We start from the raw sequence: 26,475 nt of genomic DNA on the forward strand, positions 1-26,475 counted from the left end.
ACACCAGGCATACATGAGGTGCACAGACATACAATCGAACAAAAACACTCATACACATAAAATAATTTCAAAAATAAATAAATCAGAGCCAATGAGATGGTAAAGGGAATTGCCACCAAGCCACTCAATCCCCAGAACAGACATGGTGGAAGGAAAGAATCTCCACACACATGCCATTACACAAGACACAAAAAATAATGTTTAAAAAAGGGAGCATGGGGGCAGGGGACCAAAAACTAAGTAAAATAAAAATTAAAAAAAAATTAAAATGTTTTTCTCCACCAAGAGTTCTTTCTATCTTGCCAGGCATGGTGTCTTTAATCCTGACACTCAGGAAGCAGAGGCTGGGGGAATCTCTGTGAGTTTAAGGCCTGGTCTACATATCAAACTCCAGGACAACCATGACTACACAGAAAGACCCTGTCTCAAATAACAACAATATCAAAAGAAAATGAGGGCTGGAGAGATGGCTCAGAGTTCTTCCAGAGGTCCTGAGTTCAATTCTCAGAAACGACATGGTGGCTCACACCATCTGTACTGAGATCTGGTGCCCTCTTCTGGCCTGAAGGCATGCATGCAGGCAGAACACTACACATAATAATAAATAAATCTTTAAACCACCAACCCCACCCCACCCCCGGCAAATAAAGGAAATGAGTTCTATCTCCTCAGGTCACAGCCCTATTCAAGTAACCCCAATTCTGAGTCATGCCCACACTGCACACTTCCTAACCTCTTCCTGACCCTCTACTCTCTCTGAACTGCAGTGTTTACTGGCAAACCATCTCAGGAAACACCAAAACCATTACAATCTAAGGACTTTTTAAAATTTCATGTGCAAGGGCTGGAGAAGATGACTTGGCAGTTAAGAACACTGGCTGCTTTTGCAGAGGACCTGAGTTTGATTCCAAGCAGGCACATGGTTACTCACAACCATTCCTAACTCGAGTAACAGGAGCACTGATGCCTCTTCTGATGTTCACAGGCACCAGGTGCATGAGCGCACACATGCACGCACGCACGCGTTTGCATGTATGCGACCTTACATTTGATTTGTAGGCATGTTTGTGGGGGCAAGCCCAACATTGTTATCAGGAGTCTTCCTCAATTGCTTTCAACCTTATTCACCAAGGCACGTCTCTGAGAACCTAGACATCGCAGCTCAGGCTGGTCTAGCTAACCAGCTGGCTCTGGAGACCCTAATTGCTTTCTAAGCACCTGCACTATGCCCAGGCCACCACACCTGCTGTAAGTTCACATGGGCACTTCACTTGATGAGCTATCTGCACAGACCAAGTCCATCCCTGTTGGTACGGACCACTCTTTCTTCTTCCAGATCCTCCCAATACCCACAGACTAAGTAAGTTTCCTCTCTCTTCTGACCACTTCTGCTCCCATCCTGGCTGCATTGTTCCACAAGCCTGTTGTTAGTTCCTTGCTACAAACTAGTGAGTACTCTCCAACTAGCCCTTACCTGCAACTAAACCTGTCCAAACTGGAACATGTATCTACAGCCCAAAGGGTACTCAGAGGAATGAAATCTGGCAGATGGACGTGTTTCACTTTGCAGAATTTGGAAAATTGAAATATGTACACCACACCATCGATACTTATTCAGGATTTCAATGGGCAACTGCTTTGAGTTCTGAAAAAGCTGATTCTGTAATCACTCATTTGCTAGAAGTTATGGCCATCATGAGTATACCTGCACAAATTAAAACTGACAATGCTCCAGCATATGTCTCTGTTAAAATGAAACAGTTTTTTGCTTATTACAATATAAAGCATATTACAGGCATACCACATAATCCTACAGGTCAAGCAGTCATAGAAAGATCAAACAGAACTCTAAAGGATATGTTAAATAAACAGAAATGGGTAACAAAAAACCCCCAGAAATAGACTGCATAATGCTCTTCTAACTTTGAATTTTCTGAATGCCAATGAGAAAGGAACAACAGCTGCAGACAGACATTGGATAGTAGAAAAAACTACAGAATTAAATCAGCCTATATACTTTAAGGATGTGCTGACCTCAGAATGGAAACCAGGGTATGTATTACATTGGGGACGAGGTTTTGCTTTTGTTTCTACAGGAGAAGATAAGCTGTGGGTACTATCAAAATTGATAAAGGTTCGATTTGAACAAGAGAGACCTCTTAATTAGAGGAGGTGATAGTTCATCAACCAGCATGAGCATCCAATTTAAACTAACTTGTACCAGTAACACATGCCTTTTCATTTAATCAGATAATAACTTGCCAAAAGGAAACATCCCCAAAATTAGTCTTGGGGAAAGGTTTTTGTTTTTGTCTTTTAGGAGAATGAAGGTTAAGGAATCTGAAGAACACTGGACAAATGAGACAACTGAAGAAAAGGGACAAATCAACTATCCCAAGAAACAGTGAAACGGTGTATGGGTATATATTATCTAAAAAATTTTATGTCTTCCTAAATGTTTGTTTCTGCTTTTCTCTAAAGATTTAACACTATTGGTCTTCTAATAGTCCCAGTTCAATTAAAATTTAAAGCTGACTTTGGAGTTGGAGAATGGCTCTCTCCTTCTTTAAACTCAAGCATGTTGTTAAAAGGAAAATGCAAACTCCCTGTATCATGCCAGAATAAAAGAGCCATCTTCTGCTATGGTACAGGACAAAAGCAAAATTAATTAAGGGACTATTCAATTACTAATCTCAACTCTTTGATTCTATTCTGATTCTTTAAACTTTTCTTAAAGTATAAATTTTATATCAAAATTTACAAGATTAATATATATATACATTTTAAACTTTATTAAGATATGAATGGTCATATAGAGTACTAACTAATTCTAGAAAAAAGGCTAGCTGCATATATATGTCTTTGTGTTCGAGTCTCTTATCAGTTTTCTGCAGGAAATCACGGCCAGGCCTAACATCAACTGAAGTCTCCAGAAAGAAGATGGGGCCCCACAACAACAATTCCACGTGGACAATAATAATATCAATAAGCTGACAAACATCATCCACAGATCAGGTTTGAACTACAAGGTGCTCAGAGCAATTTTGAGATGACTAGCTGAGATGATCCAGTCTCAAAGACTACTTGAATAAGGACTTGAGATAAACCCTGAACTTTGGCATTATACACAGACTGGATAATGAAGGATATAGTTACCTCTTCTAGAATTTGACAGTTAACCTAAAATTTTTCTTTCAGGATAAAGAAAACTTCGCCCATACCCAGCAGGAAGCAATTTTAAGAATACAACGCCCACATTCCCAAAGAGGTGGTGTGGGGCGGGTGGTTTTTTGGTCTTTTTAATGGGTTTTGGGTCTGGGATAATTTTCAGTGTTTAGGGGGGTTGGTTACAAGTTGTTGTCAAGGGTTAGGAAAAAGGCTAAGCAAAGGAGATTAGATTTAAGGTTCTTGTTTTAAAAAAAAAAGGAAGGAAAAGAAAGAAAGAAAAGAAAAAGACAATTACTAGTTTTAAATACTTTACATTGGATTGGATTGTTTTATATTGTATACAAATTTGAAACTGATATTGTTAGAAAATGCTATATGTATATTTCTAATTGTATTCATACCATTCATTTAACAATGTAATGCAAATTTCTGATCCTTGAATGTTATTATTACCAACTATTAGGATATAATGAAATGAAAGTTAGTAGTTAGACATTACAATAGAACTTGTAGTCATATTAGATATGTTTTAAAAATTGAGCATGTATATTTTAGATAGACAGGTCATCTTCAAACCCTTCAGAGATCTACAGAATATGGCATTTAAAATGTTTTAATAACTTAGAAAATTTTTCTTTTTTGAGACATGTCGGCTCCTGGCAGTACCAATCTACTTCAGAGAAAATATGGGCATTGAAGAAACTGCATATGGAGTCAACTTTCATTGTGGCAAAAGTTAGCCACTGGACAACAAAGAATCCTCGAATCAACAGGACAAAATGGACAGACAGGACACGAAACAAGGGACTACTGATTCTTGCCAAAACAAGTGTGGTTATGGCTTTATCAAAAGGCATCTTCTGAGAGGCCAGGACAATATGGCCCCATCCCTGAAGTGGCCTTCGCAGCTTAACAGGCAGAGGGCCGATGGCTTCTGTTGTGCAATGGAACAGCAGCTGAAAGCTCACACCTCTCGATAGTAGACTGGCATTTAATAGAGAGATGTGGAGAAGAAGGGGATGCTGAGATGAAGCCATATATACACAGCCAAGAAGAATGGACAGCTGAATTCAAAAACCGTCAACTATTTCCAGAATTTAAAATCCTGAATCATGACAGGACACTAGTGGAATTCAAGTGTTTCTGGTACGTGGACTGCTCTCACCCAATGTGAGGTTGAACTGTTCACCTTGTGTACATCCTACATCACAAATGAGTCTGTCAGATACACTAAGCCTATAGGCTGAAGATGATGCCCCAACACTGCGGAGAAACCTCAGGTGACTGCCCAGGCAGCTGACTGTTTCTGTCAACTCACAAATTTTTTGGAAGTTGCTTGCATCCACTTCCTGTTTTTATTTTTGTTAGCTAATATTATTCCCTTCTTGGGTCTCTGAGGGAGTTGAAGATTAGTTAGTTATGGTTGAAAATTAGTTAGTTATAGTTGAAAATTAATTAGGATAGAAAGTGCATTAGATACATCTTGGATTTACCAAAATAGGATAGATAATGGAATTATTTTCTCTGATTTGTCAAATACCTGTTTAGGTATTTATTATTTGTATATATTGTATATAGTTATTGTACTTTTGTATATAGTTTTTCTTTTGTAAGTTATAACCCTTTGCTTTTTTTTCTTTTTATTAAAATAGAAAAGGGGAAATGTGGTGGTATTCTAATTGTACTGAAATGTGATTTTGATTGTATGTTAATAAATAAAGTTGCCCGGGGGTCAGAGCTATTAGAGCCATAGCAAGAGTGTGGCGGTGGTGGCACACGCCTTTAATCCCATAGATCTCTGTGTGTTCAGGGATACAGCCAGCATTGGAGACATATGCCTTTAAGACCTAGGGGGCTGTACATTCAGACAGTGACGAGGCAGTCACGTGTTTGGGTTTACAACCAATGAGAAGGCAGAATGACTAGAAAAAATGACTTACACACAGGAAATAGCTCTCTTTCAGGAAGCTGGGACAGCAGGAGGAAGGGTGAGATTTTAGCTCTGAGCTCTGACCTCTTGGCTTTTTCTTTTACATTGTTTCTGTGTTTCTTATTTAATAAGACAGTTGGTTACATCAACATCACTTCCTCTGTTTCTTTAAACAAAACAAAGCTTGACCTGTCTATCATTATGCCTAAGTAAGAATTTTCAAACATATATGGATTCAGAACCTCATTTTAACATTCAATCTGGGCCTTCCTCACACCCATACCGCACAGTCCCAAAAGGCAGTCTAGATAATAGCACTTCCTACAATGCCCTTGTGCCTTTGTATGACTGTTTATGCCTGCCCCAATCTAAGGTTGAACTGTTAACAATTGCCAGAAAATAGGTGAAGTTCAAGAAGTATAACGAGAATGAAGCAAATAACTGGATTGTTTTCACTGTTGCTATTGGTCTTAGTTTGGGCTTCTATTGCTGTGAGGAGACACCATGACCATGGCAGCTCTTCTGTTTTTTGTTGTTGTTGTTGTTGTTTGTTTTTGGTTTTTTGAGACAAGGTTTCTCTGTGTAGCTTTGGAGCCTTTCCTAGAACTCATTCTGTAGCCCAGGCTGGCCTTCAACTTGCCTCCACCTCCTGGCTCTGACCATGGTAACTCTTATAAAGAAAACATTTAATCAGAGGTTCAGTCAATTATCATCATGGCGGAGAACACAGCAGCATGCAGGCAGAGGTAGTGCTGGCGCTGAGAATGCTACATCTTGCAGGTAACAGGAAATCAACTGACACACTAGGAAGCATCCTGAGTATATGAAACCTCAAAGCCTGCACTCACACTTCCAACAAGGCCACACTGTTGTAGAATATTATTTTAAGGTGTTACTTTTGTTTGTGTTGCATTTGTTCAACTTTGGGAACCTGTGATACTTTGCCTATCTAAAACACCTAATAAAGTGTAATAAAGAACTGAATGGCCAATAGCAAGGTAGGAGAGAAAGGCAAGGCTGGCAGGCAGAGACTATATAGAAGGAGAAATCTGGGAGGAGAAAGAAGAAAAGAGATGGAAGAGTGGGGGGAGGGAGCAGCAGACAGAGAAGGGGGAGGACATCAGGGCCAGCCACCCGGCTACACAGCAAGCCATGGAGTAAGAGTAAGATTTATAGAAGTAAAAGAGCAGGCAAAGCCCAGAGGCAAAAGGTAGACGGGATAATTTAAGGAAAGCTGGATAGAACCTAAGCCAAGCTAAGGCTGTGCATTCATAATTAAGACTAAGCCTCCAGGTGTGATTTATTTGGGAGTTGGATGGTGAACCCTCAAAAGAGCCAAAAGAGTTTTAAAAAATAGCCAATAACACCACACCCACTCTAACAAAGCCATGCTTCCTAGTAGTGCCACTCCTTATGAAATTATGGAATTATGAGGACCAATTACATTCAAGCTACCACACTATTGTTTCACACATACAAAATATGTAGTCATAAAATTCCATAAATGGAGGGGGCTGGAGAGATGGCTCAGGTTAAGAGCACTGACTGCTCTTCCAGAGGTCCTGAGTTCAATTCCCAGCAACCACATGGTGGCTCACAACCATCTGTAACGAGATCTGATGCCCTTTTCTGGCCTGCAGTCATATATGCTGTATACATAATAAATAAATAAATCTTTAAAAAAAAAATTCCATAAATGGAAACAGAGAAAAAATACAGGTGATCGGATACTTACGTCTAACTTGAGTAATTTTTCAATAACAAGTTCCAGGATTTCACGCCTCAAAGTTGGAAAATACACACTTATCCTTAGTAAATTATGAACATAACATTCCTAAAGCATGAGACATAAAAAGATGAACAATTCAGCACAGTATATCAGGACATAAACAAAACATTAATTATGTAACTTTAAATACATGAATAGAAAAGGGACTATCAGTTCAGAAACTGCACTGTACAAGTCTACATATGTTAAGTGTATTTAATCTAATCACCACCAGTAAACGTTTTCTACTTAGTAATACACTATTACCCTCTGGTAACTTTCTTTCTTTTTTTTTTTTAATTTATTCATTTGTGGTGATGGGAATCAAACCCAGGACCTGGTACTTTCTAAGCGAGCACTCTGCCACGGAGTTACATCTGCAGCCTCCTTGGTAATTCTTATGTGTGTAAGCATTCAACACAAAAGATATTTCTGAAATGGATTCTGACCATGATCAACCTACACACAGTAATAAAATGGTACTGAGAATTTCAAGGAGTTACTAGCTAAGAAAAGAATTAGACACTAGGAGCAGTAGCTCACACCTATAATCCCAGCACTTAGGAGGCCTTGAGGCTAGCCTGAACCACAGATTAGGACCCTGTTTAGAAAATATAATAATGAAGAGAAAAGAATACAAGAAATGTTTAGCCTTCTCTCTCTCTTTTGATTTTTTTTTTTTTTCAGACAGGGTCTTATACTGTAGCTCAGGCTCACCCCAAACTTGAAGAAGTCCTCTTGCTTAACCTCCCAAGTATCAAGATCACTCTGGATCACAGGATTATACCATAACCTCCGTAAAACAAAGTCTTGAGTTTAAATCTAGAAAGGTATTTTTAAGATAGTAATAATAGTAGTAGTAGTAGTAGTAGTAGTAATAATAATAATAATAATAATAATAATAATAATAAAACACCATCTAAAATAAAGTCACAAAACAATCTTTCCATGAAAATTTTCTTACCAATGTTCTCTCTGATTTTCTCACAAATGGAAATTTGTCTACCAGTATTGGCATTAGAAACCACGGCGTCCTATTTAAAAAGAAAAAAAAAATCCAATCCACGTTAGCTGGACTTTCTAAGAAGCTAGCATTTCCATCCTATGAACAATGAGGACATAAGAGGCAAAAATAGAACCCTAATTTAAGCAATTAAAGGCCCAATCAAGGCAGTTTCAGAGAAAAATCTAAAACAACTTATGTAAAAATATACTCTATTTACTATGTTAGTAACATCAAGTCAAAAGACAGGCTTTTCTTCTATGAAAGATTAACAGACTTCAGCTTAAGACCATGTATCAGTACACAAGTATACTAATTATAAAGAGGCAAATGTCATGAACTTGGTATTTTTTTATTAAGGCAGGGTCTCATGTAGCCCAGGCATCAAACCGTGTGTAGCCAAGGATGACCCTCAATACCTGATTCTCCTGCCTCTACCTTCCCAACTATTGATGTTACACATATACAATACTCCATCCCCAGCTTCCAATTTTTAGTTAACAAAAGTAATATTCTATACTGCCAAAGAAACCCCCAAGCTTGCCCTGCTTTGTGATAACCACATTGATCCCCATGGCACAGTGTACATACAGTTCTCAGTGAAAGTATTTGGATATCTTATCTATTGAAGATAAAAGCAAAATCCCAACTTCTGCACAAGAGAGGTAGAAGCATTGTGTGTAAATTAAATATAAGTTAAATAGTTAAACAGGCGTGAGGTGACTCAGGTCTGGCATCTTCTGGGTTTCAGCTCTACTACACGGTAAGGTGGCAGAAGGGAAACTACCAATAGATGTCCTCTGACCAGCACCATACCCACACACAAATGAAACCTTTAAATAAGTTAATAAAATAACAAACATAATGAACAGAAAACAAAAACAGAATTTGCAACATGTGTTATTAATACAATTGAAAAATAGCAATATAACCCAATTTTTAATGCTATTAACACTTGTAGCTAAAGTTTTTCTCTCTGGGTCCCGCCAAGCCCCAGCAGTCCCGTAGCCCACTTATAAAATAAACATACAGACACTTATATTATTTAAACTGCTCGGCCGTTAGCTCAGGCCTACCATTGTCTAGCTCTTACTCTTATACTTAGTCCATTTCGGTAAATCTATATGTCGCCATGTGTTCCGTGGCTTTACCTGCTGCCTTTACATGATGCTCCCTGGACGGCAGGCTGGCATCTCCTCCTCTCTGCCTTCCTGTTCTCTCAATTCTCCTCTCTGCTAGCCCCCCCTATACTTCCTGCCTGGCTACTGGCCAATCAGTGTTTTATTTATCAATCAATCATCCACTGCAAACACTCTGTAATCTACCCGTCATCTCTTCCTTCCAGAGCTGTGTACACACATTATAGTGACCCACCAGAACTAAGCCCCAAACTGTTAAACTAAACAAAAAGGAATACTCACGATGGGACATATCTTGTTATTATTTGCAAGGCTCTATGACATGTGTCAAAATTTGCAGGAAGATCTACAAGGAAAAACTTGAAAGTATGAACATTGAAACTAAAAACTGCAAAATCATGTCCTGAAGGTAAAAACACTTTCTAACCAAAACTCAGTAACTGATCAGAGAAATAAGAATTGCAAGGTTTGCTGGGAAGTGGTGGCACACACCTTGAATCCCAGCACTTGGGAGGCAGAGGCAGGCAGATCTCTGTGAGTTCAAGGCCAGCCTGGTCTACAGAGAGAGTTCCAGGAGAGCAAGGGCTACACAGAGAAACCCTGTCTCAAAAAACAAACAAGCAAAAAAGAATTGCAAGGTTTGTCTCTTCAACCAACAATGAGTATTAGGTGGATTAATTATGTGACACCTACATAGATTCTTCTAGAAAGAGCTAGAGTTTTTAGCTGAGCATGACAATGTATGCATATAATGATAACACTCCAGAGGCTGAAGCAGCAGGATTGCTATGAGTTGGAGCCCAACCAGAGGCTACAGAGACCCTACCTAAAAAACAAAATAAAATAATGGGGGGGGGGGGGGGTCCCAGGATTTAGCTCAGCAGGTAGAGTGCTCACCTAGCATTTACAAAGCATTGAGTTCAATCTACATAACAGACATGACAGTTCACTCTCATAACCTCAGCATCAGGACGTGGAGGCAAGAGGATCTCAAGTTAAGGTCCTCTTTAGCTACGTAAGTCCAAAGCCAGTTCAAGGACACATAAGGCCCTGTTGGAGAATGGAGGGATACTATTTATTTTAGTATCACACTTAGAGTGGGTGATTACACACTATGAATGTGTCCAAAAGAGTCTATAAACCTAGGAGTGATGATTCACGCCTTTAATCTCAGCACTCAAAGGCAGAAAAGGCTACATAGTGAGACCCTCCCTGTCTCAAAAGACAAAAAAAACAAAAAGATTCTATCAAAGGCTATCATTCATTGCTGTCTCCTCGTGAGACTAAGTGGTGAAACATCCTTTAGGACACGTTCTCAAAGGTACGTCTGTCCACTGCTTTAACACTTCTCTTTATACTTACTATCATCCTCATCGTCAGAGTCTGAAACATCTACGCCACCGTCCTTAATGATCACTCGGGCTTTGGAGGAAAAAGAAAATTTGTTATCTAGTCTGTCATAAGCAAAAACAAGGTAGAGAAAATTTTAAAGGCTGAGGGCAGGTGGGCGGGTGGGGGCCTGGAAAGATGGCTTAGTAGTTATCTTCCAGAGGACCTGATTGCCAGCACCCACATGATGGCTCACAAATGCCTTTGAACTCTAGTTCAAAGGGATCTGACACCCTCTTCCAGCTTCTTTGGGCACTATACACAGGGTGCATATATATACATGTAGAAAAAAACACACACACCAAAAAAATGAAATTAAGAAAGTCACATCCACATCCATATGCTTCCTGCCTATGACACCCTGTGTCATCACAGGGCCCTGCAAGCAAAGTAGCAGCCATCCAGAAGTGGCATCATGACCTTAGACCACAATGTGAGCCAAACAAACTACTCTTTAATAAGGAAGGTAGCTGGGCAGTGGTGGTACACGTCTTTAATCCCAGCACTCGGGAGGCAGAGCCAGGTGGATCTCTGTGAGTTTAAGGCCAGCCTGGTCTACAGAGCGAGATCCAGGACAGGCATCAAAACTACACAGAGAATCCCTGTCTTTAAAAACCAAAAAGAAAAAGAAAAAAGAATAAGGAAGGTAAGGGCAGAGAAAGCAAGTGAAAGCTAGGGGAAAGGAAAAAGAAAATTCATTTTTACAAGCCAAGAATAACTACTTACGAGGTACAAAATGAGAAGCAATCATGCTGAGACATGGTCTAAGGAAGACAGTTTGTGCTGACACAAGATTACCAAGAAAAGCCAAATACTCCTCCACCACTGTCTGACTTCTCTTCAACCAAGGCAATCTCTAGAGATGGGAGAGGAAGATGATGCAAGAGTGAAACATATATATATATACACACACACTGTTTTCAAAATACTAAACTATCTGCTCGTCAGTGAAATAAAATGAACTTACCAATATGATGTTTATAAGTTGCTCAAAGTCCTTTGTCAAGTACATAACAGAGGAGCGAAATTCCAGCAGCCAGTTAATGATCTGGTCATCCTTAATTTAAAACAAAGAAAAATCATAAACTGTCTAAGGTTACAGAAAAATAATGGATATACTTTGTATCAGTCATCTATCAATAAAATGTTTAAAATCAGGGAAACAAATACGCTCCACTAAGATAGGTTAGAGAGACTGGCCATGGTGTGCACTCCTGTAATCTCAGCATGTGAGAAGCTGAAGCTTCAACTTCAAGGCCTGAGCTATATACTGAGTTCCAGACCAACCTGACTTATATACATTTTAAAAGAAAGAGCTAAGTGTAGTACAGTACAGTTGGAGACCCTGGATTTGATGCCCAGCACTTCCTACACAAGCTAGGTAACTTGAGTCTGATCACCAGAAGACTGGAGAGATGGTTCAGCAGTCAAGAGCACTGGCTGCTCTTCCAGAGAACACAGGATCAATTCCAATCATCTACATAGTTTCTCTATGTAGCCCTGGCTATATAGACCAGGCTAGCCTCAAACTCAAGAGAGATCTGCCTGCCTCTACCTCCCAAGTGCTGGGATTAAAGGCCTGCATCATCACTGCCCGGCTTCCCCCTGGCTTCTTTAGGCACCAGGCATATACACTGTGCCCAGACATACACATAGGGAAAACACCTACACAAATATAGTAGTAATAATTTTTTTTAAATCTGAGTCCACAAGTGGTCCTTACATAAGACCATATATACACTGCTGTATGTATGCCCATACACAAAAATTAAGTAAGAATTTAAGCTTTTTAATAAAAAAGCGAATCAGCTGCAAAGCACAATGGCACCTGTCTGTAACTCCAACATTCTGAGTCCACAAGTGGTCCTTGACTTACACATGCACACTGCTGCATGTGTGCCCATACACAAAAATAAATTAAGAATTTAAGCTTTTTAATAAAAAAAGCAAAGAGACAGAACCCTCAACATGGACATGTAGAGGATGTTTAAAATCCCAACTATAGCATAAAACAACAAAATGAAAAGCCTGATCTCCTGGTCAACTCTACAGTGATCACGTAAGTGAGGAATGCAGTGAGACCACTTAACCAGACCACTCTGTGGGTAGAGAGAAAAGTTTACTGGGGGAGCAAACTGTTGGGCTGCCTCTGAGAATACAGGACTGTAGCCAGACTTTCTTTGAACCACCAGCTCCCAAATAATGACACAGAGACTTCTTTTTTTTTAATTACACTCATGATATTCATTAATTACACTCATAATATTAATTACATTTGTGGTATTCATTGATTACATTTGCATTATTCATTCAATAATTGTATTTATGATATTCATTAATTACATTAATTGTATTGGTTTATTACATTCATGATATTATGTCCTGATACTACTGTCCATTTGTGGGACTTTTCTATCACACAAAACAGAGATTCTATACTTAGGAAATCATTGCTCTATATTCCTTTCTTCTCCATCTTGAGATAACATCTAACTTTTCTGTCTCTATAAATTTGTATATTCTATATATTTCATGTAATACAAAATAAACAAATTAATTAATTAAATTATTATTATTATTATTATTATTATTATTATTAATTAATTAATTAAAAGCAAATCAGCTGCAAGGCACAGCGGCAACCTGCCTGTAACTCCAACATTCAGAAGTAGAGGGAGGGGGCCGGGCGGTGGTGGCGCACGCCTTTAATCCCAGCACTTGGGAGGCAGAGCCAGGCGGATCTCTGTGAGTTCGAGGCCAGCCTGGGCTACCAAGTGAGCTCCAGGAAAGGCGCAAAGCTACACAGAGAAACCCTGTCTCGAAAAACCAAAAAAAAAAAAAAAAAAAAAAAAGAAGTAGAGGGAGGAGAATCTCAAGTTTGAGACAAGACTATACTGCATAGCTAAGATTATCTCAAAAAACACAAAGACTGGGGTTGTGGTAGAGCCCTTTCCCAGCATGCTTACATCCTAGTTTTCAATCTCTAACACTGGAAAAATAAGAACTGCAAGAACACAGTCAGGGACTGCTGCTTTAGTGGTGAGCCCTGATTAGGAACAGACTACGTGCAGCACTCTGAACAAGCAGACACAACTGCTATAGTTTTTACTGTTCCAAGAGTCTGCAGATGATCTGAGACTGAAGATCAGTAGACAAGTGCTGGGTCAGCAATGCACAAGGCCCACAACAAAAATCACAAAAATATTTATTATATGATACAAAAAATTGGGGCTGAGGCTGGAGAGATGGTTCATCAGTCAAGAGCTCATTATTGTTCTTGCAGAAAACCCAAGTTCAACTTCCACGTCCCCAGTGTTCACATCAAGTGGTTCTTAACTGCCCCTAATTCTACCTCTAGAGGATCTCACATCCAGTGTGCACACGAGCTAGCATGCGCGTGCACACAAATATGCAATTTTTTGTTAGTTTGTTTTGAGACTGGGTCTTTGTGTGTAGCCCAAGCTGTCCAGGAACTCCCTATGTAGACCAGGCTGGCCCCAAACTCACAGAGATTTGCTTGTACCTGCCTTTGCCTCCCAGTACTGGGACTAAAGGTGTACCATCACACCCAGCTAAATGCATTTTTTAAAGTTAAAAATTAAAAAAGGATCTGCTGAGGGCTGGGTATAAGCTCCAACTTCTAGCCTCACCACTAGGTTAGTAAGAGTGAGAACCTGTTCACAGAAAATACAGTGCAACACAAAGAAACCAGCCCTTTGGATCCAAAAAGAAGGTAAAGGTCAGGAAAATCTTGAATACTTCAGGTGCTCTTAAAAGGTATTATTTCTTACAGAGAAAAAGCACATTTTCAGAAAACTGAAAGTAAATCAATATAGCTCCAACATATATACAGTGAGCAAGCCAAAAGACAACTCTGAGGAACAAAGAAGGGTCAGGTAGGGCACAGATTTCATGTACGCTGGGTATATAATCAGAAAGATATGCTGAAGTCTGGGGAAATGAACCCAATGAAGAAAACACCATGGGCTTAGAGAAAGCTCAAAGCAGCTGATTCTTCACCAGGATCTGAGACTGAGTAATTTGTAGACTATTACAGCAGTAGCAATAAAGAGATATGCCGTTCACTGTGTACCAGACAGTGTTCTAAGACTTTATCATATGTGAATTCATTTATTCCTTAGAACCACCCTACAGAGTGGGTACCACACTGATCTCCATTTTACAGATGAGGGCACTAAAGTACAAGTGCAAGAACTCACCCTTGGGATGGAAGCAGTGTTGTCAGAGCCAACGTTCAAATAGTGTTAAGGAAGACCTCTAGCCACAAAGAAAAGACAACCAAAAACATACAGGTGGAAGGTGGCAAACTCAGGGAATGAAATGTTTCTTAAGACTAAACATAATGTCACCAGCTGTACTAAAGTTAACCTCTATTCTTCTACAGGCATGAAGGTTTTAAGTAGGGAATGACATGACTAGGCATGTCCTGTGGAGAGAGATGAGTCAGGCGTCAACTGTTCAGAGTACATCTACAGGAAGAAGACAGCACAGCAGGCTCTAAAGAACAGAGTTACTAGAAGAATTCAGATTTGAGAACACCAACAAAGTCACACATGAAAGTTTTCTCTCCCCCACCCCAACATGGATGAATGAAGAGATATAGAAGGTGAGAAAGTTCAGAAAGACCACAAAGTTCCTAACTCAAGAACTCAGGTAAGCAATAAACCAGTTTAGCATACAGAAGGATGCAAAGAAGTGTGTTTTGACTCAACATATTGGGGCACATTAACAATTCTGGAAGACACAATGAATAGGTAGTTAGGAAGCAAGTCTGGGGTCAACAGGAACAGGAGCAACAGATGCATTTAGGAGTTACTAAGACACACGTAAATTTTTTTTTTTAATTGAGGGCTAGAGAGGCAGCCCTCAATTACTGCTCTTCCAAAGGGCCTGGATTCAGTATCCAGGACCCACATGGCTGCTCACAACTTCTGATCTCCACCAGCACCAGGCATGCACACACAGACTGAACACACATACATGTAGGCAGAATACTCATACACATAAAACGAAATAAACCTTTGAAAAACCCACTCAATACCAAAGTTAAGAACATATCAAAAGGTTGGGCAGTGGTGGCACACGCCTTTAATCCCAGTACTCAGGAGGCAGAGGCAGGAGGATATGAGAGCTGGAGGCCAGCCAGGTCTACAGAGCAAGTTCCAGGACAGCCAGGACTACACAGAGAAACCCTGCTCAAAAAAAATAAATAAAAAAAAAAAAATCAAAAGATAATATACAAAACAAAGAACCTACCAATAAAGTGAATAGATAAGTAATGAGATGACAGAAAGATCACAGAAAATAAAGGGGATTTTAAGTGGGTAGCCAACAGTGTCAATTGCTGAGTTGTATGAGGCTGTCAAATGCCACTGAAATGAGCATGAGAAATTACTGGGGAAGACAGGCATGGTGGCCACACTTTTAATCCCAGCATTCAGTATGCAGAGACAGAAGGATCTCTCTCATTTGAGGCCACCTGGTCTACATAGTGAGTTCCAGAACAACCAAGGCTATGTAGAGAGACCCTGTCTCACAAGAAGAATAAAACAAAAAATTACTGGGGGTAAAAACATGATCACTGGTAACTTTTGCCAAAGTAATTAGAGCAGTAAGAAGTTGCCTTCAATGTCAAGACAGGAGGAATGAGGGTGTGCAGACTGTGAAGAGGAACACTCACGGCTAATGGAGAGTCCGTATTGCAGCCTGGATATCAACTCATTGAGTCTTCTTGGTTCTGCCCTCGATCTTTCTTTTTTTAAGATATTTTATTTTATGGTTATGAATGTTTTTCCTGTATATATGTGCATGCAAGAGAGACTGCAGAGTCCTGAAGAGGATATTATATCCCCTGAAATAGTTACAGATGGTTGCTAGCTGCCATGTAGGTGCTGAGAATAGAACCTGAGTCCCCTGAAAGAACACCAAGTGCTCGTAATTGCTGTCTCTCTAGCCCACTCCTTTAATAAGTCACCAAGTATGGAAAGAGAGCAGGTGAAGCCCAGTCATCCAACCACTACATGACAGGAGTATCCCTTCCTCCTACTTGTGACAACCAAGTGTTTCCAGCCCTTGTTAAATGTCTGCTAAGGGGGAAGACTACTCCTGGCTGAGAAACAGTGAGTTAAGTAAGATGGGATCATAGAAAGCAAGTTCTGGAGGACAGACCAGGACCATTGGTACAAATGACAACCTGGGGTCAATCCCAGAAACCCACATGGTAGAAAGACAGAGCCAACTCCTACAAATTGTCCCCTGGCCTTCACACTTGCTGTAGCATGCATGGGTGTGAACAAATGTACAAAATACACAATTAAAAGTAATAAATAAAATAAAGAGAATTTTTTAAATTACCTTTATATCAGGGTCTGAGAGCTGGTTCTTCAACAACTCTAAGTCATTTGTTTCACCCTTAACAAAGAGAAGAAATTAAAGTACAAGTACTATGGTTTCCTTTAAATATCAACAGAATTTTTATTATGCCTTGATATCTCATGAAATTGCAAAAGGACCTGTGGAACTTCTACACGTCACTCACAGTAATAAAGTAAGGACTACACAACTTCTAAGAATTCTTATTTAAGGCAGTCCTGGTCATTTTATATACCCATAATCCCAACTATTCAGAAAACAAGATCAAGGCCACCTGACTGGGCAACCCCATCTCAACTATAAAAAGTGAAAACACAAGGGCTGCAGCTCCAGCTCAGGGGTGGAGGGCTTATCCTAGGTTCAATCCCTAATACTGGAAAGAACAACAACCAGAGCAACAAAGAACTTGCTGAGTCAGAAGTCTAGGACAAGGGAGAGTTAATGGCTACACCATGGTACAGACAACTTTGACTACAGCAGATACTAACGAGAATTCTGTAAGTACGAGATTAAAAAAAACATTGTGATGATATGTCAGCAAGAATTAAGATACCATCTATTCATATGCATAGGTGGGAATTATAAGACACAATCATTTATGTTTTATCTTTAGTGATGAGACAGTGGTTCTAGAGAAACCACTTAGCCAACATAAAACATAAAAAGGACCTGTGGCAGAGACAGAGGCAGGTGGATCTCTGTGAGTTCAAGGCCAGCTTTGTGTACAAAGCAGTTCTGAGCCAACCAGAGCTATACGGTAAGACCCAGTCTCAAAGGGATAAAAAAATTATTTAATGGGATTATGTAATTCCAGGCTTGAGGCAAGAAGACTGGAATTAGATATCAGCCAGCCCTACACAGCAAGACTGTCTCAAAAAAAAAAAAAAAAAAAAAAGTAGGAGCTGGAGAGATGGTTCAGCAGTTAAAAGCACTGGCTGCTCTTCCAGAGGACCTGGATTCAGTTCCCAGCACCCATATGGCAGCTCACAACTGTCTATATATAACTCCTGTTCCAGGGGATCCAACACCCTCACACTGACAAACGTGCAGGCAAAACACCAATGTACATAAAATACAAATAAATAATTTAAAAAAAATAAATAAGTAAACAAACAAAAATTGTTCTATTTTAATTTTAACTTTAGCACTTGTTCAAGTTTTCAAAATGTACTATATACAGCACTCTAAGACATAAAACCTCAGCAAAATCATTTTGAATACTTTTAAACTTACAATATTGTGCATATCACTAAATATTCTATTTCAATACGATATCTAAAAATATTTCCCTCCCTCCATTCCCCCATCTTTTTAGACCAGCAATTCTCAACCTATGGATCACAGCCCCGTCAGGGACCAAATGACCTTTTCACAGGGGTCACCTAAGATCCTCAGAAAACAGATACATTATTATTCTTAACAGTAGCAAAATTACAGTTATGAAGTAGCAAAGAAAATAATTTTATGGTTGGGGATCACTACAACATGAGGAATTGTATTAAGGGGTCATAGCATTAGGAAGGTTGAGAACCACTGTTTAGAGGCTGTGTAGCCCTGGAGGGCCTCAAATTCATAAATACCCATCTGCCTCTGCCTCCAAGTGCTCACCAAGTCCAGAGTAAAAATTATTTTTAGGCTATTAAAGGAGCTCAACTGGGGAAGTGTTTTCCTGGTGAGAGCAAGGTCCCAGACCACTCTCCACCACTGAGAGCCCTAAACACACACACACACACACACACACACACACACACACACACACACACAGACACGCTAAAGTTCACTTTACTATGTTCCCGGTGTTTGTGTTTTTTTGGGGGGTCAGGAAGGCACTCAGGAGGAACCCAGGGTCTTGATAATCTGTTCTTCAGTGTAACACCTACTGTATTCTGACTAGCCAAAGTCAACCCCACACAGTATCTCCTCATACCTTTTTGTATTTCAGTAAGACTTCTGTCACAGTTCCACCAAACCGAACAGTTTTTCTTGGGGGAGAATTGAAGAAATCACTGTCTAATGCAAGCATATCCGAAAGCCTGAAGAACCAGGAGTACCAGTTATTAAATTCATGACAGAGAATAACAGTGAACATTACTATACCAACATCATTTTATGTGATGAGGCTAAAGTTTATTAAATGGCATCCCTGCTTCCAATCTTACTCCTACCAATCCATTCTTCACTCAGAAAAACTGTCTTCTTGTGGCACTTAGAATAAGAATCCAAACTCAAACTCCTAATAGAGAAATAGCACTTGCTCAAAAAACCAGCACTTGGGAGGCCGAGGTAGAATCCAGGAGTTCTGAGCCAACATAGGCTTCATAGTGAGATTTTTAACTCAAAACTTATTTTTTATTTTTTAAGAGAAAGCGAAGGAAAAGAAATGAAAGAGACTGCAAATTCCTTCATTAATCCTGTAAGATCTCATTTAACCAAGAATTCTTGCCTAACTTTCTGATCTCAGGGTACACGCACTTGTTAAAAGCACGGTGTCCTTTCTTCCTCAAACTTGTCAAGCTGGTTCCCATTCACTTGTTACTCACTCTCTTAGAAACACTCTTCCCACATACATTCAAGGTTGAAGCTCAGATATCAGAGGCTTTCTCACCAGACCCGTGGAGTGCTGTAGTTCTCCATAGCACTAACTGATACCTGAAACCATCTTATTCATTTATCGCTGTCCCCTCCAGCTCTGCTGAGTACAAGAACGTTAGTCTCTGGTTAAGCTACTGTCCCCAGTGTCTTAACACAGCAAGCCCACACTTCATAAATAATTGTCAATATTATGCTAAGTGCTTTACAGAGTTTTGCTTCACTTAAACAGAGAATCATACAAAATCTAAAGGTCAAACCTTTTACAGGGATTTTTAAATGTCTGACAAGAAGAAGACTGCTTAGATAAGACACAGCTCAACTGGGCCTGCTGCTCACTTCTGCAGAAACAACCTTGAGAATTCAATTTGTTACCACTGATAGCATGCACCCGGAAATCCAAAACCCAGGGAACGCCATCCACATCTGGACCAAAGAGGGAAGAAGAAAGACCCGGAGGACAAGCCCGAAGTCCCAAAGGGTGTCCAAGAGGGAGTGGAAGACAACGGAACAGACAGGACTGACTAATGCAGCGCAAGGGAAGGCCAGGCTCCTCCAGGAGTGGGCAGGCCCGGACCTCAGTCCTCAGCACCCCACCCCTCAGTCCTCAGCACCCCACCCCTCAGTCCTCAGCACCCCGACCTCAGTCCTTAGCACCCACCCCTCTGTCCTCAGCACCCCGACCTCAGTCCTCAGCACCCCCCGACCTCAGTCCTCAGCACCCCGACCTCAGTCCTCAGCACCCCACCCCTCAGTCCTCAGCACCCCCGACCTCAGTCCTCAGCACCCCACCCCTCAGTCCTCAGCACCCCGACCTCAGTCCTCAGCACCCCACCCCTCAGTCCTCAGCACCCCACCCCTCAGTCCTCAGCACCCCCCGACCTCAGTCCTCAGCACCCACCCCTCAGTCCTCAGCACCCCACCCCTCAGTCCTCAGCACCCCGACCTCAGTCCTCAGCACCCCACCCCTCAGTCCTCAGCACCCCCCGACCTCAGTCCTCAGCACCCCACCCCTCAGTCCTCAGCACCCCACCCCTCAGTCCTCAGCACCCCGACCTCAGTCCTCAGCACCCCGACCTCAGTCCTCAGCACCCCGACCTCAGTCCTCAGCACCCACCCCTCAGTCCTCAGCACCCCCCGACCTCAGTCCTCAGCACCCCACCCCTCAGTCCTCAGCACCCCACCCCTCAGTCCTCAGCACCCCCGACCTCAGTCCTCAGCACCCCACCCCTCAGTCCTCAGCACACCGCCACCCCTCAGTCCTCAGCACGGCCAGAGCGCTCTCAGCCGGTTCGAGCCCCGGACCCGCAGGCGGAGGCCGCTCGGATCTCACCCAGTCCGCGGCGTGCCCAGCGTGGCAGAGGCCGCAGCCGCCACATCACCCGGCAAGCTCGTGTGGAGCAGCGGAGCCGCCATCGGGCCGGAGCAGCGCAGACGCGGCGCCTGCCGCCGGAAGCCACGGCCGCTGGCCCGCCCCGGAAGTCCCGGTGGAGAGGCAGCCTCCGGCCAATGGCGGCCCACGTGAGGAGAGCATGGCTATCGCAGTAGAAGGCCAATCTGTCCGGCCCTGTGAAGCGTGCATAAGAATAGGCAGGGAGAGCTAGGCGGCCCGGTCGGTGGCTGGGTTCCTCAAAACCTGAAAGACTCCGGCCATGGTGGCGTGCGCCTGTAACCCTGGCTTCCAGAGGTGGAGGCGGGAGGATCAGGAATTCAAGACTAGACGATAAAGTGCTAGGACCTGGGTTACCCAGTAAAGAGCCCAGAGTGATGTTAAGCATAAGAGAGGTGGAGACAGAAGGATCGCTGGGACTCGCCGGCAGGACCTCCGCGAGCATGCAAGCACCCACAGGACGCTAAAATCAAATCAAAGAAATTAAATCTTCACTGTGGAGAGATTTAATGAACACATGATCTGTATGTCATTTTAGACAAACACGATAATCTTACTCTCTGGGAAACACACGGCACGCAGAAGCCTGTAGGCTGTGGTGGAAAACCAGGAGAGGGCTGGAGGGGTGTCTCCATGGCTAAGAGGACCCACGTTCGAGAGCTGGTCGTGGTGATGCATGCCTTTAATCCCAGCACCGGCAGAGGCTGGCATTGAGTTTGAGGCTAGCTTGGACTACAGAGAAAGTTCCAGGACAGCCAGGGTTACACAGAGAGACCCTGACTCGAAGAAGAAAAAAAAAACGAGGGCCAGGTTTGATTCTCAGCACCCAAGTGATGGCTCACAACTGTCAGTAACTCGAGTCCTCAGTCCCAGGGGATCTTATACCTCTGGGCACAGCAGGCACATAGTGCACAGACATGTATGTATGCAAAACATCCAAACACATAAATAAATTTTTAAAGTTTTAAAGAGTTGTTTGCTCCCCAGAAGACTTTTTTTTCCTAGACAGGGTTTCTCCGTGTAGCTTTGGAGCCTGTCCTGGAACTCTGTAGATGAGGCTGGCCTTGAACTCACAGAGATCTACCTGCCTCTGCCTCCCAAGTGCTGGGATCAAGGACACTATCAACTGGCAGCAGGATCCACTAAACCATCACTTCAGCCCACTTTTTTCTTCTTTTTTTTTTTCTGATTATTGGTTTGGTTTGGGGTTTTGTGTTGTTGTTGTTGTTGTTGTTGTTGTTTGGGTTGTTTTTGAGACAGGGTCTCTCTAGGTAGCCTTGCAGAGATTCTGCTGCCTCTGCCTCCCAAATGCTGAAGTTGAAGGTGTGTGTCACCATACCTTAGGCCCAGCCTATTTTTTTCTTTTTAGAAAGACTTACATATTTCTGTGTGTGCCTAATTGTCTATATGTACGTACCATGTTCATGTAGATGCCTGCGGAGGGATTTACTGGAACTAGCTGTTGTGACCTACCTGGCATGAATTCTGGGAACCAAACCCAGGTCCTCTACAAGAAGTGCTCTTAACTGCTAAGCCATCTCTCCAGCCTCAAAGGAAGAGTTTTTCTTCAGAAAACAGCAGAAATAAAGCTTTGTGACTGAGGGAGAGGAAAGACTACACCCCACTCTCAGTAAGAAAGAAAAATGAAACTTTTGGGAGCTGGGTAGAAATTAAGACAAGACTATCTTCATCTTGATAACTAAAAAGCACAGCTCTGTTTTGCAACATCATAAATCCAAACAGCATTCTGCGGTTTTGAATTGATTTTCTATCTGATACTGTTTTAGAGTTTCTGGGGAATGTTGGAGAGAAATCACCCAGTCTCCAGAGCAGGGAAAATAATTGCACATAAGCTTTATCAACGCTTCAGGATGGCTGTTTTTGCAGAAACCTATTTCCCTCTATCCCAGAGAAAAGCCAAGAGTGATGAACACAGTACATGGGAGTGACGCATGAAGAACAGGAACTGTCAAGTGACTGCCAGTTCAACCATAACTCCATGAATTTTAAGTTGAACATATACAGAAAAATAAAAAATAAAACACCTAGCCGGGCGGTGGTGGGGCACGCCTTTAATCCCAGCACTCGGGAGGCAGAGGCAGGTGATCTTTGTGAGTTCGAGGCCAGCCTGGTCTACAGAGCGAGATCCAGGAAAGGCGCAAAGCTACACAGAGAAACCCTGTCTCAAAAAAACAAAAATAAAAACACCTATGATTATACCACCTAATTTAAGAAACAACTCTGAACTGCACTGTTGACTCCCAGGGTTCACTTTTGCAAGCCCCGAGAGCCACATGAGTGGCCAGGCCCCTCCCCCAAGGACCTCTGCCAGGTTCCACCCACAGACTGCACTAACTGCTGGACTCTGCCCCCGACCCTGCAGAGCAAAAAGCCCAATCTCTGGACATGAAATCCCACCAATCTCCACTCTGGAAAGTTCCACCCCCTTCCCAAGAAATTCTATATCTATCCTGTTCAGTGTGCTGCTGTTTCTCATCCAAGCAGAGGCAGCCACCCTCCTGATATTTTCCCTCCCAATAAGTCTCTTGTATGAGGTTTGTTGTGTGGTGTGACTTTGTGGTATTCCTTGGCTCCCAGCTGCCAGGATATCTTTCCATCCAAGCTGTAATGCTTACATTTGGTGTCATGACTCAGATAGGCTCTCCTAATGCCTGCTTTTCCCCTCAGGGTCTAAGCTTCACTGGGACCCTATCCCTTATCTCCAGGCCATCTGCAACAGACTCTCTGGCTCACCAATCGCTCAACACCCCATCCACCAGTAGCAAAGGTAAGATCCTCTTTTGGTTGGTCACAAATCATTAACAACTACTATTGCCACAGACAAAGGGTCCTTAAATATACCTAAACTTACCCTGCTACACTTCCAAAGTCTCTTGCCTCTACAGCTCTAATTCTTTACTCTTAAAAATCTTTTATTCCTGTGGTTTCTTGCATGCTGCTCTATACTGTAAACTCTTATTTCGGGATTTGTAAGTTGCTAATCAGGCATGGTTTAAAATCTATATAATTTGTACCAAAGTCTGTTTCCCATGGAAAATTTTGTTTGTCTCACTGTTAGAAAAGTTCTGTCTACTTTGTATGGATAAATGGATCTGTGCCTGCATATATTCTTGTGGAGCCACACAGAATGACTTCAGGCTCATCTGGGTGTGTAAATATATGTGACCACTGCATGCTTGCTTCTGACTGGTCTTGGATGCCTGAGTTTACATGTCCCATGTGTCTTGGTGATAGCTCAGCTGTTACTATTGCAACTAGCTGCCTGGGCTCAGAATCTGCCTCTGGGCTTTCTGGCTATTGAATCTGATGTAATGACAGAGGTTCATATGTCATTTGGATAGAAATAATATTAAAGTTATTTTATGCTGTTCTACCTTAATTTAAAAAAAAAAAGCTAAGGAATTGGGTATGGTTAAAAATCTGTAACAAAAGGTTGACTTAAAACTTGTAACTCCAGGGTTGGAGAGATGGCTCAGCGGTTAAGAGCACTTACTGCTCTTCCAAGGGTCCTGAGTTCAATTCCCAGCAACCACATGGTGGCTCACAACCATCTGTAATGAGATCTGGTGCCCTCTTCTGGCCTGCAGGCAACACAGAACACTGTATACATTTAAAAAAAAAAAAAAAACCTTAAAAAAAAAACACAAAAACTTGTAACTCCAAATTGGAACTGCTGTCAGAAACAGCACATGGTTTGCCACCATCTAAATTAGTACAGCCTTGTGGGCGGTCACCATTTTGACTAAAGCTGGAGAAGAGGGATGTCATGTGACTTCACCATCTCGATTAAAGGTGACCACATGGAGTGGGCCTACCAAGGAGACACCTCCTTGATATTGATCTGAAAGGTCTCCAGGATATTTAGGATTAGGATGGATTTCTGTATGATAACTCCTGTCTTGTCCTAAAACCAAGGTTTTTGAAAGATAATATTTAAAACAATGCTAGTTTACTGAGGTATTAAATTAGCTGCATCTCCTTGCATTCATGTACAGGGACATATCTTGTTGGCAACCAGATTTTGTAACATAAGAGTAATCCCCTTGGTATTGATTTTAGAGACACTAAATTGTTGAAACTTGGTTTTGCCTTCTACAAATGGAGGCTAACAATGATCAATTTAGGAATGTATATCTAACCTTCTTGCTTTTACTAACATTGTTAAGCTGTAGCTAGTTTGGTGAACTTAGTCATGCATACAACTGTTTTATTCAATAATGGTGTAGTGTTTATGAAATAAAAGTCTCATCTTGATATTAAAAGAGTTTCAGTTCAGAAATTGTTATTTAAGGCTAAACTTAACAGGAATAAAGCTATAAAACCCTAATCTTATAAGACATACAAGTTTACTGAAAGTCACCTCATAAAGGATCAGCTTCTTTGATATGTTTATATTTAGCTTACATATCTTCTCAAAGTTAAGACTAAAACAAGTAACTAAAAACAAACATTTGTCTAGTTTAGATATGCCTAACAGATAATGATCCCCAAACGCTTCAGAGATCTGAGAATATGGCATTTAAAATGTTTAGTGAAGAAAAAAAACCTTTTCATGACAGAGATATGCCAGCTCTTGGCAGCACCCCTACCTCCTCCAAAGAAGATGGATGGGCACAGAAGAACCTCCACCTAGAGATTACTTTAAATGTAGCAAAGCCAGCCACGGAGCAGAAAAAAAAAAAAAACTGCCTTTAACCTCAGCAGCTGCCAAGATCCTCTCCAGTCTGTGGACAAGCAGGACACTAGGGAATTGATTTCCCCACTTTGCCTAGACAAGGTTTGCTGGTCTCCCCAAATTCCTACTCCACAGGAAAGTCTGTCAGATCTTCTGGGCCTGGCAGCTGAAGACTGGTACTGCCCTAGGACCTCTGTCCCCAGTGACCACAGAGGAACCTGGGGTGTGGTGATGTATTGTGTCCCCCAATATACTGTGTCTCCCAATAAAATTACCTGAGGATCAGAGGAAAAAGCGAGCCACTATAGTAAACAAAAGTCATGCAATGTTAGCACAAGCCTTTAATCCTATCACTCACAGGCAGGGATCTGTCTGGACCTATGCAAGTTCAAGGCCACACTGGGAACAGAGCCAGGTGTGGTAGCACATGCCTTAGATTCTAACACTAGTTAACCATAAAGGTCTGGAGGTCTGTACAGACAGACAGCAAGTGACAGAGCTGGGCAAGCAGAGGAAGTGATGTAGCTGGTCTAAGAGAGCCAATAAGAGGAACAGAAAAGGTATATAAACGAAGAAGCTCTCTTTGGAAGCTGCGGAATTGGTGAGGTTAGGTTAGCTCGTGGTTTGTCCTATTCCTCTGATCTTTCTTTCAGGCTTTAACCCAAATTTCTGGTTCTGTGTTTTTTATTTATTAAGACCACTTAGAAATTTGTCTACACTGGGGTAGCTGTCTAGGTAATCAGTTCAGAAGCTGCCTCACTTCTGCTTACTCAGGTGAACTTTATCCTTCTCAGATCTGATGGTGTTTGATGACTAGGGTACTGATAGCCAGTTTAAGAGCTCTCTGCCCAATCCTCCAAGGCTAAACTACTTTGGTAGTTCATTAGTTAAGTTTCTTATTAAAAATGCAGACAGGTGCCGGGCGGTGGTGGCGCATGCCTTTAATCCCAGCACTTGGGAGGCAGAGCCAGGCGGATCTCTGTGAGTTCGAGGCCAGCCTGGGCTACCAA

The 26,475-nt window shown here is 41.7% G+C and overlaps 1 protein-coding gene and 1 long non-coding RNA gene across 4 annotated transcripts in view; one reads left to right on the forward strand and one right to left on the reverse strand.

Annotated features, from left to right (window-relative positions):
• Positions 1-20,867, reverse strand: part of Rrn3 (RNA polymerase I transcription factor RRN3) — a 47,875-nt gene extending 27,008 nt beyond the window's left edge. For both annotated transcript variants that reach the window (XM_076577819.1, XM_006983880.4), the window contains exons 1-9: positions 20,713-20,867; positions 18,718-18,823; positions 16,773-16,829; positions 11,365-11,454; positions 11,124-11,253; positions 10,371-10,430; positions 9,291-9,354; positions 7,831-7,900; positions 6,834-6,932 (exon numbers count right to left, since the gene is read on the reverse strand). In XM_076577819.1, the coding sequence (XP_076433934.1) occupies positions 6,834-6,932; positions 7,831-7,900; positions 9,291-9,354; positions 10,371-10,430; positions 11,124-11,253; positions 11,365-11,454; positions 16,773-16,829; positions 18,718-18,823; positions 20,713-20,795 (759 nt within the window). In that variant the 5' untranslated portion in view covers positions 20,796-20,867. The remainder of the gene's footprint in view (positions 1-6,833; positions 6,933-7,830; positions 7,901-9,290; positions 9,355-10,370; positions 10,431-11,123; positions 11,254-11,364; positions 11,455-16,772; positions 16,830-18,717; positions 18,824-20,712) is intronic.
• Positions 20,868-22,199: 1,332 nt separating this feature from the next.
• Positions 22,200-26,128, forward strand: LOC143274516 (uncharacterized). 2 transcript variants are annotated; one of them, XR_013053128.1, is made up of 3 exons: positions 22,200-22,399; positions 23,458-23,557; positions 25,350-26,128. It is a non-coding gene; the product is annotated as an uncharacterized LOC143274516 (long non-coding RNA). The 2 variants fall into 2 exon arrangements; XR_013053127.1 differs by lacking the exon at positions 22,200-22,399 and adding an exon at positions 23,187-23,324 and having other exon boundaries at positions 25,350-25,492.
• The last annotated feature ends 347 nt before the right edge of the window (positions 26,129-26,475 follow it).

This window comes from Peromyscus maniculatus, chromosome 8 (genome assembly GCF_049852395.1).
Source record: "Peromyscus maniculatus bairdii isolate BWxNUB_F1_BW_parent chromosome 8, HU_Pman_BW_mat_3.1, whole genome shotgun sequence".
NCBI lineage: Eukaryota > Metazoa > Chordata > Mammalia > Rodentia > Cricetidae > Peromyscus > Peromyscus maniculatus.